This window comes from Micropterus salmoides, unplaced genomic scaffold (assembly GCF_014851395.1).
Source record: "Micropterus salmoides isolate LMB-PRFRI ecotype aquatic unplaced genomic scaffold, ASM1485139v1 Ms_hic_scaffold_1, whole genome shotgun sequence".
Taxonomy (NCBI): Eukaryota; Metazoa; Chordata; class Actinopteri; order Centrarchiformes; family Centrarchidae; genus Micropterus; species Micropterus salmoides.
Window position 1 is genome coordinate 35,607,758 of NW_024040040.1, and position 17,553 is coordinate 35,625,310.

Below are 17,553 nucleotides of genomic sequence, written 5' to 3' on the forward strand. Positions count from 1 at the left end.
GCACAGACACCTCACAGATATCACTGCTGCTTAGTAGATGGTACCAATGATTTTCTGGGTATGTTTAATCACCCACTGCAGAGCCATTCTGTTCTGGGCTGTTCGTGTTTGTGATGTTTTCAGTCAGGATGCTTTCTTTTGCTTCTCTGTAAAAGTTAATATTGTGGCTGTTTCTGAGCTTTCTTTACCAAAGTGAAGATGTGAGATGACCATGTCAGGTTCCCTGTGATGTTGATTCACAGGAACAATAAAACTTTTCACCTGCTTGTTTTGTCTACCTATACTACAACAGAAGTCTGAATGTAACAAACCTGACCTCCTCAATCTCTAATAAAGACTAGCAAACTCCATAGGTTATCTCTCTGTATGTGCGTGTGACTGTTTAAATAGGCCACTTTAAATGCCACTTAGGTTTTATGTTGTTAGGTCAAGGACCTCAATGGGTTAATCAAGATTAAAAAATGGCAAAATATTAAAAGCTAGGTTATTTTACTGGGAGGATAGTGTTACGACCCAGCTCGTTAAGGTAAGGTAGTAACAAGTGATTTGGGATTGAGATGAAGGTGGCAAAAGGACAACTGAATTCTGGTTAAAGTCAAAGGTTTAATTAAATGAGTTGACTCAAGAAAACACAACAAAAAGAGGCTATATAGGTGCTGACAACAAAAAGGAGAAACAAAACAGGGTCTTGTCCAAAGACAGGTACTCTGCTCAAAAAACACTAACAAAAGGAGGTCAGCACCTATATGCTTTACAATAATGCAAAGTAAACAAACAAGCAATGCTCAAACAAAAGAGTGCCCAACACTTGGTGCACTATCACACTATGTGATTTACAAAGGAATCAAAGTGACTGAAGCCACTTAGACAGGCAACAGACAGAAACAGGAAATACAAACACTCTAGATCAGGCTCCAGAGGAACCAATCCTCGACAGGGACTCACAGCTGGGATTTGCATGACAGCCAGAAGCAGGAACACAATTACTTTAAGGCGGCCAGTGGCGGCCGTAACAATAGCAGTTACAAAATGGTGTGTTTAAAATGAAGTGAACACAAAAGAAAATGACAATGGATTGGTACGTCTCTGCTGGTCTCTTCTGCCCAGAAGCCTGGCTCTTTGCTGTTAATATAGGCTATTGTTATATTATGTAGCCTATTCATAATATTGTGTATTTGCATGGAGGAATGTAAACAGCAGCAACAAATACACTAGTGAATTCTGTCAATTTGAAACACGCTCTGCCCGTCAAGCGCAAAAGCTTGATCCTGGATGTTGTTGTGCAAACAGGTCTATAAAGTAAATGTGAGGGAACAGCAGTCTCTGATTTCCCGTTGCTGAGTTTGAAATCTGCCATGGCCTGGTAAGGTAAGGATCATTGTGTTGGTTTGTTGTTCCTTTCTTGTCTTTTATTTTCTCTCTTTTTGGGGGATATCCTGCTACTCATGGCTTCATTACACACTTTAAAAATGAGGATGTCACAACGGAGTCTAATCGCCAGAAGCTCTGCATTTCTCATCTTCATTATGCACATAATAATAATAATAATAAGTTGCACTGTGTTGTAATGTTTGTAATGTCTGCCACTGTCAGTACATGTATAGAGAATTCATACCACAAATATTAAAGCAAATGCTTTCAAGGGGAAAGTAGGAAACATGTTGCAGGTTACTTTCTTTGCTCTGCATACTACAAGCTTTTCACATGATGAAATAACTATTTACTTATAACAGATCAGTTATCAATTAACCCCACAAAAGGAAGCAATCAAAAGTCAAATAATAAACTATAAAAATGTTTTTATTACATAACAGAAAACAGACTAAAAACCTTAAATAACACATTGAAACACCTGATTTCTCTTTATATTTCAACAGACAAAGAAATGCAGTTAGACGAATAAGAAAGAGAGAAATATTGCATTTATGGTGAACATGACATCTTCCTCTTCCCCTTCATGATGCTTGAATCTCAGTCACTCTGTTGACATCATCTGCTTCTACTGCGTCCTGTGGAAATGAAACAGCACAGAGAGAGAGAGGTGTTAGTGCTCTGCAGTGAGTTAATGCAGCTGAAAGAGCAATGTCAGCAGCACCTTGAGCTTGTCTTGGTGAATCAAAGCCTGATATAAAGCGAGACTAGCTTTCCTTACTGACATTTGGCTCCAATGCATTCTGGTCCACTGCTTTATGGAGGCATGGCTATCTAAACATAATAGACTTCAAAGGATTTCTTCTGTATGATTGTTAAAAGATGTAAAAAAAAATGCTCTTTCCTAACAGGATATATTCTCCCTTTTTTCTTCGGAGACAATTTCTTGTTGAAAAAATAATGTACCTGTTCTCGTCACAGCTTACCTTTGTTGCAGCATCTTGATTTAAACCACCTGAAAGAAAATTAGATGGAATGAATAAGCATGAATAACTAAAACTTCAACATGACACTAACAAGTCTTTAGCTGCATTTTCATACACAAATGTGTCTCACCACTCAAACATGATGATTGTACTGTAGAGCATTATGATTCCCAGGATCTTCACTGTAACGTAGACGTCAAACCCAAACTCTGTCAGATTGATCCCTGATGATGTTTCATTACCAAGAGCATTTGTGGCCACACAGTAATAACCTTCTATATCTGTCACACTGGTCACCTTGAAGCTGTAAACCTCTCCTTCAGATACGTTCTTGGGTCCATCTTTGCTGCTCTTGAACCAGGTGAAGCAGCTGACGGGAGGCTTGGCTCTGCTGGAGCAGGTCAGGTTCACCCAGCTACCTGCTGACACCAAACCTGATGAACTGATGGACTCTGAGGTGTCTCTAGGAGCATCTGAGGAAAATGTGAGATTCACTTTATTCAAATCAGCTGACATCCCATCAATCATCATGTGCTGACAGGATCCAATAACAAACTCTGCTTGTCTGACATGAAACACTGAGAGTCTTTCTCTCCTCTGCTGTCTTGACATCTTTTCCTTCATTCACAGGATATCTGGCAGAACAGGTGATGTTGTATCCATCATGTTGGTCTGACAGAGTGATGGTCTCCTGGATTTTAGTTGTAAAGGTTCGATCTGTGTTTTCCTCTGTGTTGCTGTGAGAGTCTTGTTGGAGGTTCCAGGTGAGTTTAGGAGGGGAGTGTGGACAGGGAGTGGAAGCTGAGCATGTTATAGTGACAGACTGCTTCTCCTTCAGATCAGCTGGGATCTCAATTCTGGGGCTCGGAGGAGAATCTGTGGTTTCAAATCAAACACAGATTTATTTTACAGTAGCTCTATGCAGTTTTTCTATTAAATCACTTATTAATAAATCTAATTTTTACTATCTTAATGTCAATCGGCTCTAATCTCACTTAGAAATAATGTTTTCACTGTTGCTTGGAACAGGCACTATTCTGCTTTTAATGTGAAGGCACCGGGTCGGGGTGTAGCACTGTGCATGCTCCCGAGCCTCGGTCTGACTACAGTAACAACGCTGCAGCTAGCCCCTGGCACAACACAGACTCCAACATAAACTCCATGTAAGGACACAAAACAACAATAAACGTTTTTGTGCTGAAGCCTGTCAGATCATAGAAAATCAGATGATGCCAGTGAAAACAGTAAACATCAGAAAGCCTAGAGAAACACAGAGAGAGTTACGTTAGCTCGCCGGCTAATGCCGAGCAGTTGCTAATGTTATCCGGTGCATTGCAATATATAATATGTAACGTTATGGCTGTCCACATTACTGTAACACCAGTATTATGTCAAAATGTCATGTTTATTTTAGCCTGCAAGAAATTATGTAACGGAACAAAGCAAATGTGAAGCGATTTGTTTGATAGCTTATAGTGATACAAGGCATGGGCAGCCAACTAACGCTACATTAGGATGGACCTGCTGCTGTTTGCTTCTTAAATTTAGATTTATTGTGGTTTTACAGAGACTCAGGTACACAGCGTCTCCACCTTCTCAGTCTCTGGAACTAACGTGACCCACATAATATACAATAAGCTACTGCAACAAAAATGGCAACAACACAGATTAAGACGCATCCACTAACGTTACAGTAAAAGTACTTACTGCGGTCTGACTGGTGTAACTGAAGTGTAACAACAATCTCATTTATAATATTCAGTCTAGATCACTAACCGTTGCGTAATCAACCAATACATGTAGCTCAGCCTCTGGTGAAAGATACTCAATAGTCATGTTAGTTACTGAAAAGCAGACAGGCGAGCTTACGCTGATGTAGCTTGTCGGCTAAATGCAGTAAATGTTATCATTTAACGACCAAAGATTAGTTCAACCTCAAGCCGATAAAATTATTTTCGTAACGTTGCAGTTGGAGTTTACCTGAGTTTCCAGCATGTTGTGTGAAGCTGTCTCACTGTCACACTGCCTTTTTTACGGGAGCATTGTGCCAATATGCAGCTCGCTGCGTTGTATGAAAGGTACGGAGCCAGTGTTGTGGCTATTGTACGCAAAATGGCGATTTTGCGTGTGTAGGATATGCCTCCAGGTTTGTGTGTATGAGACGCATCCAGGCCGCGTGTGTATACGACGCCCTAGGGTGACGCTAACTAACTAGCTAGCGATGTTTGTGTTTAAGGAGTTGACAGCCCCCCGAGGCAACTTACCATAACCTTAACCGTCACAGAAGTTGGTGCCTAAACCAGTATATATATTTACCTAGTCAGTAAATATATGCATGTCAACTAGCTGCAGCGTATCATACACATGCAAAATTGACGTTTTGCGTACAATTCATAGTTTTCAGTCAGGTGACCTGGAGGGCAAAACAACAGACGAACTTAGCGGCTCACACCACGACTCCCCGTAGAGACGCCGCAAAAGCAGTCAAATTTTATTTGGATCACCTTAAACTTAAGAAAAAGAAAGATATGAACATAAATTGCAAGTTGGGCATATCTGAATCATATAACGTTATAACGTCCGCTGCCACATTTCTACCGTTAAAAACCGCCAGGTCTCTGCCGCCACTTGACTGCGGTAATGTTTACTTTTACCTTCTGGGGAATCCCTCACCTAACACAGCTCAGGCTTGTCTCCTCGATTAGTAAATCCGAAAGCACAACCACCATCCAGCATTTTGGCAACGCAAAAAGTAACAAACTCAAAGTAACAGTGTATCACTTGCATATTGGTTGGCAATCTTTTTGATTTTCATTGGAATGTGACGTCACGTGAAAACTATGAATAGCCACAGTTTTTCCACAGCGTGTATAAGCGTGTGACACCTGAGATGAGATCAGGTTGCTGGAGAAAAGCCACAGCCAGCTGGTGTTTCCGCGTTTATTGTAGAATCTCTGTATGAAAGCTGTTGTGTTTCGGATTAAGCTCGCTCGTGTTCGCTTCATATTACCCTTTAAATGTAATAAAGAATTAACAACAATAAATATCATGCAGGTTTTGTCCCTCACCAATGATATGATGAGTGCAAAGAACTCAGTCCGTGAGTTTTCACCTTTTTAGATACTGACATTTTGTCTGATTTAACAGTTACTGTAATCCAGACTTTTTAAAACAGAAAAGATTTTTTCATAATATGTATCTAAGCAGTATTCGACTGTAATAACTTTTGATATTTCATTTCACAGTGAAGGTTAGCGTCATGGAGTTTGCTGTTTAAACCAAAACTGCAACTGATTTGCGTTGTGTTTTACTCCCAACAATAACATATATATATATATTCATAGATATATGTACTGAAACTACTACCACTCCGAAGGTTTCTCTGCTTCTGTCAAACTCTTGTTCTGATTTAGCTCTAAAGTTACATGGGATTTGCAAACAAGATCCACTCAGTGCTTCCATCTTCTGTGGTGCAGTGATGAAGAGGGCTGCTGGCTCAAAACAATCAGTCCAAACACCTGTAAAACCAGATGATTAACAAAAAAAGGGGAGCAAAATCTGCATGAAGAGAAAGTTCACGATACACAATCTACAATTCAGCAGCAGCATGTTTGCTCCTTTTTTCTTTTAACAATGTCAGTATAAAACATTTGACTGCGCTGGTCTGGTCTGCTTTGTTTCTAAATGAAGTCCAAACTGTAAATGATGAACGTCTCCAAATAAAAGTGACTGAACAAACAGCTCACCTGAAAGAAAGAAGACACTCAGTAACATGTTGGCTGTCACCATATTCACAGGCAGGACTGCAATGACACTCATCACCTGGTTATGAAAACAAAAGTTACTTTCAATATTTTAATCAAAGCATCCTTTAAACAAAGCATTCATGTTCTTTTAAAGCAAACTCAAAAATTCAATCACAAACTTGCCATGCACAACCCGATTTTACTGTGTTATAAACAGTGATTAATATGACATTGCACATATTTGTTGTTAACTTGTTGTTAATTGTTTGTTCTTTTTATTTTATTTTTTTTTATATTGTCAGTTGTATTATTTTTCTCTATTCTTCTGTTTTTCTTATATAACTTGCATTTGTTTATTACATATTTATATATTTCTACATCTATTTATGTCATCTGTATATCTGTCTGTGTGGCACCTTAACACCAAAGCAAATTCCTCGTATGTGTAAAACACTACTTGGCAGTAAAGCTCCTTCTGATTCTGATTCTGATTCTGATTCTAATAATATCTGAGGTTTATTTCTTCCGATCTAAAACCCAACAAATAAAATGTATCCTATATTTTTAGTGGAGTTAATGAAAAGCAACAAAATAAAAAAACTAAGTTAGAAAGTTCAAGCAGAAATATTTTATCTTATCAAACGAGCCTGCAGCTGAAAACAAGACACAATTCATTTTAAAATTAGGCAATATGTCATTTTCAGCAGAACTGCAGCAGATCCAGTAACTGACTTCCCTGCTAAGCTGTTGTAATAGCCAAATTTTCAAAGATTTCTACATTTCTGTTTTTTTCTGTCAAGATGGGGTGCTGAGTGTACATTACTGAGAAATAAAATGAACTTTTTTGATTTTTTGGAAAATGGCTGCAATGAAACAAAGAGTGAAAAATTTAAAGGGGTCTGAATACTTTCCGTACCCACTGTATATCCATAGCTGGACTCTGTACAAGGCTGGGTCCGTATCGGCACACCGCCTCCCATTCCGTGGTGAGACTGCACTGGGTGACATTCTGTAGTGGTGTATATACTCTAAATTTGATCTTGCATGCTATTTTGTAGTGAATAACCTAGATGGTAAGTGTGTAGTGTATAGTGCATGGATTTCGTGGTGCTGGGTCTGCTGTCTCCCTTTTGTGTGCCGCAGTTGCTGGTTGTAGGTGGTGTGTACGAGCCGACTCGACCTTCTTGCCTTGAGAAGAGTAACACTGTCCTTTTTTTTCAACAAATTTATTACCAGGCTAAGTTTACTTATGCTGATGGTATTTTAATAGGGATTTTAAACAATATACTTGTAATAAAATTACTTACCTTTGTACCACACATGCCTTTTTGTAATTGATCCTGTTCGGGGTAAATCAGAGTTTACGACACACAACCTTATATATCAAGGGTTCTAACGGGTTCCTCCTGCCCTTACAGGAGGTGGCATTGTCAGGCCAAACAAAAGGTATTCTCCTTTGTTGCGGCACCACAAAGTGAATTACTGATCTCCAACACATACACACGCTAATGTTACCATTAAGTGAACGAGGTTTATAATTCAGAATGAACACCAGTATCAATGCCGGAGGGAAACCAGGGAAGAAGACAGTGTAGGCTACTCCTATAATTCACTGATTTATATAAACTTTAAAACTTTTAACTGTTTAACAAAGATTTTTGTTTTGTACTATATAAAATAAAAGCAAATTAAAAGCAAGTACTATAATCATAACTAGAATAATAAAGCAACAGTCGCCTTTCATACTACTTCTGTAGTTTATTTTTCAAAAGTGCTTAAAAGTTTTAGGCAATAACTCAGTGGAGAATGTTCTGCAGGCTACATCACGAGACAGATGTTCCTTGATTTACTTTTAACCATTACTGATCACATTGACAGCGTTGTGTTGGAATGATTTGTGCTGCGGTGTTTATGCGAGAGAGAGAGACAAGCGAGAGATGTGCTGCGCGAATGCGCTACGGCGCAGATCTGCAATCAAATGTGATTTTACAAGGGCCTAGTAAAAAAATAAATCAATTTCAGTATGTGGCGCTCAGTGTTGATATTGTTATGGGCCGCTACAAATAAACAAACATATGGGAAACACTGGGTGTTTCTCAAAACCAAGAATGCAAAGAACGGACTTGTGTTCTTGGGGAGAACGTTCTTGCTAGTCGTTCTTGGAAGAATGAATTGGAATGTCACAAGCACGCACAACGCTGCTGACGGTTTGAGACGATGCGCTCTTGCTGGTATTGCGTAATACCCCAAGCACAGAGGCCGCCTGCAAATACTGTGATCACAACTCTACTGTACACTAACAATGTAATGTCTAATATAATAATAATGTTAAGTTAAAACCTTACAACATGACTCAGAATGTAATGATAGAATAACAGCGGTACGAACGTTAAAATTATCTTACAGCTGTGGGTCTTTACTCTGCCGTTGTTGCTGGACTCTGTGTTGCTCTATTAGCTGACTGGCTGGCAGGCTAGCGTCACAACTCCGAAAACGTTTGAGCACATTTCATCCATTGTTTTTAGTAAAACTGCCAATATTCGACATCTACACAACTGGTTTCTTGCATCAAAACTTCTCAGAAGTGGATTTTGTGATGAAAAAAATAGTAAATGTTCTGTTGTTGGCCTCTCTCTCATCTTCTTTCCACTGTGACACCAAAATGTGTCACCTATCAGATTCTTTGACCCAAATGGCAAGTTAAGCGCCAGAGGCTTTGTTGACGATGTGAAGCGGTTACAGATTGGTTTGGTTTAGGCACCAAAACTACTGGGTTGGGTTTAGGTTACCAAAAGTACTGGGTTATGGTTAGGAAAACATTGTCGTTTGGGTGTAGTCACAGAATCTGATAGGTCACAGATTTTGGTCTGCTGGGATATCTCTGCCGTGAAGTTCACACAAGTTACCAACCGATGCATCCTCGGTAAAATAGGCGTGTCAAGAACACTTCTGGGAATTTTAACCATTCTTGGCAACTTGTGTATTGGGACAGTACTTAGGCCACAAAAGATGACGTTTCACAAGAACACAGATTGAGAAAGGCCCACTGTCTTTCCTCTGTCGCTGCTACTCTGTTGTTGCTGCTGCAGTGGTCTGTGTAACTGGGACCAGAGGGCTCTGTGGGCGTGACTGGCCAACCGGTCTAACCTCGCTTCTCAACCCCAAAAAAAGCAGGATATATGTATTTGATAGATTGATAGCAGAACAGCAGAAGGATAAATGTCCAAGGAGTTCTGGCAATGACATGAGTGAGGGAGTATCCCATGGGGGAGAGATAACGGTGGTCATGAGTGCGTAAGTCTGTGTGCGAGAGAAAAAGAGAGAGAGCACTCTGTTTCTTCAGCAAGTTATTAACCAAAATTTAGTTTTTAACTTTGCTAGGCTAGTAGACCTAAGTGCAGGACACTTTATTAATATTTACTGGTGTACTTAGGACTAGAATATTAATTTAGTATTAGTCCCTAGTGTTTTTTTTTATTTAACTCGATGCAGAAGTATAAATTATAGCTTAACTCAAATAGTTATTTTGAAGACCACATTTACTTGAGTACAGATTTTGGCAGAATATGGGAATATTTTAGCCGGGAAAGGTTCCATGGAGAGCAGAGAGGATAAGCGTTATTCCCATAGCGGGAAGTAACACGTTTTGCAAAATTCACTCTACACTTTAATTATAGCCTACTAAATGTTCTTTCAAGTGCTCCCACAAAGCTGAGGGCTTCAGCATTTTGTTTCCCCTTTAATGTAAACTGGAGCATTACTTTCACTGTTATGAACAGAGATCATGTGTTTCACACACATGATCAACCCATGATATGAAAACCCCGAAATATTCGAGTCTCAAAATTTAAAATCGAATACGTACCCAACGATCGAATATTTGGGTCCAGCCTAAGGAATATTACGACTTTTTTCTCAACTTCATAGAGAACACAGATATGTGCGGAGATTTTGAATGTGCAGAAAGTTTTAATTGTGAGCAGAAATGCAGCTAAGTCATGCCCGCACGTGTGTTGACTCAGAAGGTATGATATTACATGAGAAAAGTTGATCAACAGGAGAAAACATCTCAAAGCACCACAGAATGCCTGAGAGCCTCACTGCATTATATTCTATTATATTTTGTTTGAATTGTTGTCTGTCACCTGAATTTTCTGTTACCCTTTACATAAATAAAAACATTTTTACCATAAATTGTAGGAAATAAATTAATACTCAAAATCTTCATATATTTCAGCATTGAAGATCTCTTAAAAGCAGTGTCAAACTCTCGTCTCGATCTCGTGAACCCAATTTCATGTCTCGTCTCGTGAGCTACATGTCTTGTCACACCACTAGTTATAAAGATCCAAAGCCCTCTTGCATATGTACTTTTGCATACAATAGCAAGTACACTAATGTTTTGTAATGTTTGTTGGATTAACTGAAATTACAGTGTATTTGTTATTACAGAGACCATGAGGTACCTTAAAAAAAGGTACCGTTTGGGTAGTGATACCGTATTCCAGATAAGCAGTACCCAAACTCTAGCAAAAACCATAATCATGGAGGGGAGACTAGCCAGAGCAAGTTCTCTCTACCCATCCAGTTATTTTTATGTAGATGTTTTTGCAGATCTGCAAGTTCACTAAACAGCAAAATTACAGTTAAACTACGGACAGCTGTGGTTGGAAAGCAACCAGCAAGAGCAGCTTATGCTTTTCTTTTTTTTTTAATAGTAGGCTTCAACAAAAAGGGCAGTACTGTCTGAATCGGCACCTAAGAAGGTTACACTATAACAATATTACTTCTATACACTCACCACATACTCCTGCACAAGATGATAAGGATCCTCGTTGAGGTAGATGCAGAGTATGATAACACATTCCCATCCAGCATCAATGTCATCCTTAAAGAGTAAAACAAAGCACATGGCTGCATTTTAACACAAAGCTATACCAAGTTACACATGGCTGCTTTATTAGGAAAAAATACAACTGAAAGTTAAATAGTTAGAATTCTTACCGTCACCATGGCAGACATGTCTCTCAGCTTCTTTCCCTACTGCCCGATCTCTTCTCAAACACCTTCAGCATATTGGCAGTGGATGGGTCCAACTGTGAGAGGAGCCTTAACTGTAGAACAGATCTGCATTGATCTGAAACATTAGTACAGGAACATGCACATGAACGCTAAAACTTGTTATAAGTTTTAGCGTTACTTTGATGAGCTCGGTGTCCATGTACTGTTGTACATAGTCCAGTGGTTTCCAATGTTGGCGCTCATGCAGCCTTTCATCTTCAGCCTCCTTTTCAGCCTGAAATGGAACCACATGTGGAGCAAATTGAGCAGACTTCCACCGCTGTCCACGTTTACGTTTGCGCACAGGTCCACTGTATCTCTGAAGCATTGTCATCACTGCTTTGCTGATCAGTTGAATAAGATGAATCATTGAGCTCCACACCAGGATCAGCAGCATCACAGTCAGACAAATCCTCCACCTCAGAGTTGTCTTTAACCATGGAATTGAGGAATCTTTCAACCCTTGTTTCTACACAAGCTTTGCATCAAAACACCTGCACTTCGTGATTACAAACTGGACACACACACACACACACACACACACACACACCTGACATTTCTATGCGTCTTCAGTGTCCACATTGAGATCCCAATTGTCTAGCTCAAACAACTTCACATCTTCATCACCTCTCATTTCCAAAACTATAATAACTTTCTGAAGTGTCTCTTTCCAGCGGTGCGCCGATGTAATGAGATCGCCCAGACAGTGAAAGTGAAACTTAAGTTCCGCCTGACATCGTTCTGCGCAGTTTGAGGCCTTTATTTACAACAATGTAAGGCTTGGCTGTGGACACACTGCCTGTCTGCGTTGTCAGACTGTTTTTTATTTGCGGAAAACTGCAATTGTGATAGATTGATTTTATCATAAAGTTAATTAAATAGTCATGGAGACAGAAATAAATAATTGAAGAAAACAACAAGTAAAAAGCAGTCATGTATAAGAGTTAATGTTAAGTGACCGATGTGAAAGAGGCTAAAACAGTTAATGGTTAAAATAATTAAATAGTTGTTTATTAACACAAACGATTGATCCCTGAAGAAGGAAGGGTTGCCGTTTAGTTGTCATGCCTACAGACGTCAGAATTCTCAATTAAGTTGATTCAAAAAGACATCGTGTCCAAGAGTCCTTATTAATATATCCCCTTTCCAGGTATGATATCAGTATTTATGCATGTTAACTATGTAATGTTTTTGCTGAACTGTACTGCTATTGTTTTGTAAACATGCTGAGTAAGTGTTGTCTTATATAAACTTTATTTCAGGTTTTAGACCGTTAAATAGCATATAGCCAAGCAGCTAGTTAAGCTAACCGTTCCCTCGTTGCGGAGAACGGCATGTCTTCAGAATGTTGTGTGTATTTTGATTGTGCTTGTTTCATGAGAAATACATGCAGGCGGATGGAGATTGCTAATGTGTGTATTGTTAGTCTGTTCCTGTGTCCATTTCAAGTTATTGCTCATGACAAATGTCAATGTTTTATAAGTTTTGTTTATTTCTAGTACATTTAAGTTTGATAAATTAGGTTTAAAATTGTGGATTAATGGACAGTTTTCACAGACATCTATCTGTTATATTTGACTTTTACCTGTCTAAAAAGAAGAGAAAGATATTGTTCTTTTTCACTTACCTATGAGAAAAGCTAAAGAGCATGATAATTATAGTGTGTTGCACTACAGGTGAAAACAAGTTACCTTTTGTGTTTGAATGACACTGTAGTCCTTACAAACTGTTCTTGCCTTCTGTTAGTGTGGTCCAACAACATCCTTGTCTATTTGTGATATTATAACATAGCTTTTGTGTACAGCGTCTTGAGCGCAACTGTGTTGACATATTTCTGCACAAAGAATATTTTCGAATATATATTCTACATTTTGTCATTTTATAAAGATACTATATACGCAGGTATAAAGATATTATATACGCAGGAAACTTAAACGTTGCAGTATAATGTATACTCGACCTGTCTTATTAGCTACCAAATCTGTGTCATTGTTAAAATATTTTTATTGGAAGAGCTTTTGTACAGATGTAACTATTTCTGCATAACCTCATTCTCAATGAAGTTGATTCAAAGAAGGCATCGTGTCCAAGAGTCTTTATTAATATATCCCCTTTCCAGGGTGTAACACAACCAATTAAGTTTGTCCTCCCACGTAGTTAAATGCGAATACACAATGCATTCTCATTATGCTATGTGGTCAGAATGCCTCCCTGACCACCTCCAGAGATGGTTTTGCCGATCGGATCACTATCCGTTGTAGCATACCTACATGAGCTACTGTTAATAAATTATGAATATTAATATTTGGGAAATATTAATAATAATAATTCATATATCTCTCATTTTCCAGGGGCACCACCTAAAGATTTGCTGTCCGCTCAAGGCTTTAGGAACCTTAAGTGTAGCTAATAATTGGACAAATTTCTGGTAATTCGTTGGTAATTAATTATTCAAATATGCAAAATCATTGAGTTAATCAATTAGTCAGTCTCAAATCTGAGGATGAATTCTCTGTACAAGGACCGAGGACGCTAAACAGAACACACACACAAATCACTATAATCAAGGTGAAATTTACAATACAATAGTGTGAGTAAATATGGGAATAGTACAAGAATAACAGTCGAACATGGAACAAATCAGGATGTAATAAACAGAATGTGCATTAAGACCAAAATCAGGATAATAGGCTCAGTGGAATTTCAGTCTGGTGTAGTGGAGGGAGAGTAATTCTAGGGGAGTGAGGGAACGAATGATCGTGAGTTATGTTGCAAATGGAGTTAAATAAACCAGGGATTTCTAAACTAAAGATTAGGACCAGTCACAGAATGTGGTTTGTATTAGCCTATGTTTGTCGTTTTCCCCCTCTGTGGTCAAGGCTCATAGTCAGCTGAGCTCGTGTAGTGATCAATCTTTCGGGCGCTTGGCACGCGACCCGACTCCTCTAGCAAGTTTTAACCGATGGATTTGTCCAGAGTCCTTGACTGACTGGGGTAGTGGAAAAGACGCTCGCAGGAACGGGCCGTCCGCCCTGGCTTGGCACTCTAAGTTCAGTTGGTGTTGCTACAGCTCAGTGGAAAACACTCCAACTCTGTCTTTGGAACAGCGGCTAAGTTCGACCCGAGATGAGGATTGAAAGAACTTTCTGAGTTTCTGAGTCAAAAGTTGCGTAAAACAGTCGAGTAATTTAAAACAACAAAATCAAATGAGACACATACATTCACCGTGGGGTTTGCAAGGCCCAGGGAATATAGGCTAGTTGACGTTGCCGAGTTTTAACAAAATCTGGGGAAACTTTCTTCCCAGACAGCTCCAAAAAAAATTGTCAAAATCAAATCTCCTGCTAAAGAAGAAGGGATTCAGGAACATGAAGCTTTCTCAAGTCGTCTGAAGAAAGTTGAAAATACGGAAAAAATAAAGATCGGAATTTCAATAAACTAAAGGAAGTTTAAGAAAGCGTAATTATGAGAGGATACGAGAGAGAGAGACAAAGGACGACCGGGTCTTTTATCTATTCTCTTTTTGAGACATCGTGATGTCATTTTGGGAGTGGGGTTTCACTGGGGGAGTACCCTAGGGTTCTCGAAGTTTTAACATTAAATAGATCAAAGTATATTTGCGTGTTTTTCAATTGATCTCTTCTCCACAACATTAACCTTTGAAAAACTTCTTAATTCTAAACATTCAGATAAAGGCAAGCAAAACAAGGTCAAACTATAGTGGGTTAATTGTTTCTTAATTGTTATAATACTTAATAGCAGGTGTAACACAGCTTAACTACATATTTCCAGTGTAAACTCGATGTTTTAACTCAGGAGACAAAATATATGTAAGCATTGCAGCAAAGAATCCATTATATATTGACATTGTGAGAGATATTCAACACTTCTTCCCCTTCTAAGAAGAATCTTAAACACTTGTGTGTTATACCTTTTCTGTCCTCTGAGCTCTGGTTCTATGAAAGGACTGTAGATATTAAAATTTTAAACTCACTACTCGAACTGGGAACTGAGAAGCGGAACATAAGAGGAACGTGCAGATGCATGTTTTAATAAGAAATTATATACGAAACATTTAGCTAAAGCATTAGTTAAACTAAACAGACAGTAATTAATAGAGAGAACAGAAAACAAAAAAGGAAATTAGGAAACTCTTCAAGATTACTTTCTTATGGAATAGTTGGAACTGGTGATGGGAGTAATATTAAAGTGGTCAAAACCAGGCTGGTGAATGTGTTTGCCACTGATCTTGAAGCTGACATTTTAAGTAACTATCTGTCAAAAAAACTGGGCAGATCAGTCGGAAGATTGTATCGTCAAGAAACAGGTTCAGCTCGTGTCATGCCTCGGCTGAATGCAATGAACTAAACGATCCACAACTTTGGCGAGCAGGAGTTTATGTTCGGCGTTACTATGAAGTTCGTCAGCCCCGCTTCACGTCAGCCGATGGAGGGCATGGAGCGGAGGGAGTCACTGGAGGACTGCGGCAAGAACAAGCAGCTGTAGTCCCTTTTGGTGGTCGCAATCTGGAGATTACAATGACTCAAGACAATGGGCAAGTGAGCACAGCGCAGACATTATAAAAGGCCTAATATGAAGGTACGGGTTGGGTCATATAATGCGCGTGGCCTGCATCTCGGGCACAGTGCAGGGGATAAGTCACGTCGCTTTGTGATTGATAAGCTTCTTGACAATTGTGATGTGTGTATGCAAGAGACCTTTTTAGCTAAACAGGAAATGGAGGATCTAAATACATTACATAATGGATATTATGGGGCTGGGGAATCTACCACTGATCTAAGTACTAAAATTGTCAAAGGAAGGATATCTGGGGCGTGGCTATCCTATGGAATAAGAGCTATGAATCACTAATATCAGTGGTAAGATTGGGGGTGGATTGGGCTGTTGGTATCGAGTTTAATTGTTGCTGGGAAACATTGCACTGCCCAAAGACGCCATAAGATGTTGTGATATTAATTGTAAGAATCCACAACATAGTAATGATTTATGTGTTTTATATGACTCAATTGTTGAAACACTTAATATTGCCAGTAGGCATTTTAACCTCAGCGAATGGCATGTAGCATCAAGCCTGGTTGGAACAAGCATGTAGCAGAACTTCATGCCAAAGCTCGGTGTGCATTTAAAGACTCGATAGTGTCTGGTAGAGATAGACTTTTTTGAAGAGAAGAAGCGGGCAAATGCAAATTTTAAGTATGCACTAAGATATATAAAAAGAATGAGAACTCGATGAGGTCTGACTCTTTGGCATGTAAGATGCATAACATAAGTTATAATGACTTTTGGAAAGAGGTTAGAGCCATGAACAGTACTAAAATGTCTTTACCCTCTATATTTGAGGGTGTCAGTGGCTCAGATGTAATTTGCCAGATGTGGCGGCAACATTATCATGAGCTGTTTAACTGTATTGGGAGGAATACTATTGAGGTGGAAAATATTGATAATGATGAAAATGTGGTTATTAATACAGAAGAAGTACAATCTGCATTATTGGGATTAGATGACAATAAAGTGTGTGGGACCGATAAAATTACCGCTGAACATTGAACACACAAACTTGTTCCCCTGTTTGCTATTTGTATGACAGAATTCCTAGTTCATGGGATTCTGCCTGAATCTATCTTAACTGTTTTATTAGTGCCCATCATTAAAGACAAAACTGGCAAAATAAACAGCATGGACAATTATAGACCTTTAGCCCTAGCTAGTATTGTATCCATAGTGTTGGAGAGAATTCTTCTTGGAACAGTATATTTTTACGACTGACAACCAATTTGGTTTTAAACGTCAACGCGGTACAGATATGTGTATATTTGCCTTAAAGGAAATTTTAGATTACTATAATAGCCAGAATTCCACAACGTTTATGTGTTTTATAGATGGCATTTGATCGGGTAAACCATGAAAAATTGTTTCTTAAGTTGCAACATAGAGAAATACCAAAAGTAATTATAAGAATCCTAGTCTTCCGGTATTCACACCAGTCAATGCAGGTGAAATGGGGGGACTCTATATCAGAACCATTTACTGTTGGTAATGGTGTTCGTCAGGGTGGTATTTTGTCACCTTTCCTTTTTAACGTGTATATGGATGACTTGTCACAACACTTAAATAAAGGTAATACAGGATGTATGATAGGCAATACTCTCACTAATCACCTTATGTATGCAGATGATTTGGTAATCATTTGCCCATATAGTGCTGGGTTACAACAACTGTTGAAGGTTTGCTCTCAGTATGGTGCAGATTTTGATATCAAATATAATAGCAAGTAAGAGCAATATCATGATTGTTGGATTGGAAATTAGTATTCCCTGATTTCTTTTTATCTGGTACTGCCCTTAAAGTGTGTGATATCTTGGCCATCA

The 17,553-nt window shown here is 38.8% G+C and overlaps 1 protein-coding gene across 1 annotated transcript in view; it reads right to left on the reverse strand.

The window, feature by feature from the left end:
• Positions 1 to 1,846: 1,846 nt before the first annotated feature.
• Positions 1,847 to 17,553, reverse strand: part of LOC119907738 (sialoadhesin-like) — a 29,940-nt gene continuing 14,233 nt past the window's right edge. Inside the window, exons 4-7 of the mRNA XM_038725426.1 lie at positions 2,928 to 3,233; positions 2,488 to 2,830; positions 2,358 to 2,386; positions 1,847 to 2,009 (exon numbers count right to left, since the gene is read on the reverse strand). Of these exons, the coding sequence (XP_038581354.1) occupies positions 1,990 to 2,009; positions 2,358 to 2,386; positions 2,488 to 2,830; positions 2,928 to 3,233 (698 nt within the window). The 3' untranslated portion in view covers positions 1,847 to 1,989. The remainder of the gene's footprint in view (positions 2,010 to 2,357; positions 2,387 to 2,487; positions 2,831 to 2,927; positions 3,234 to 17,553) is intronic.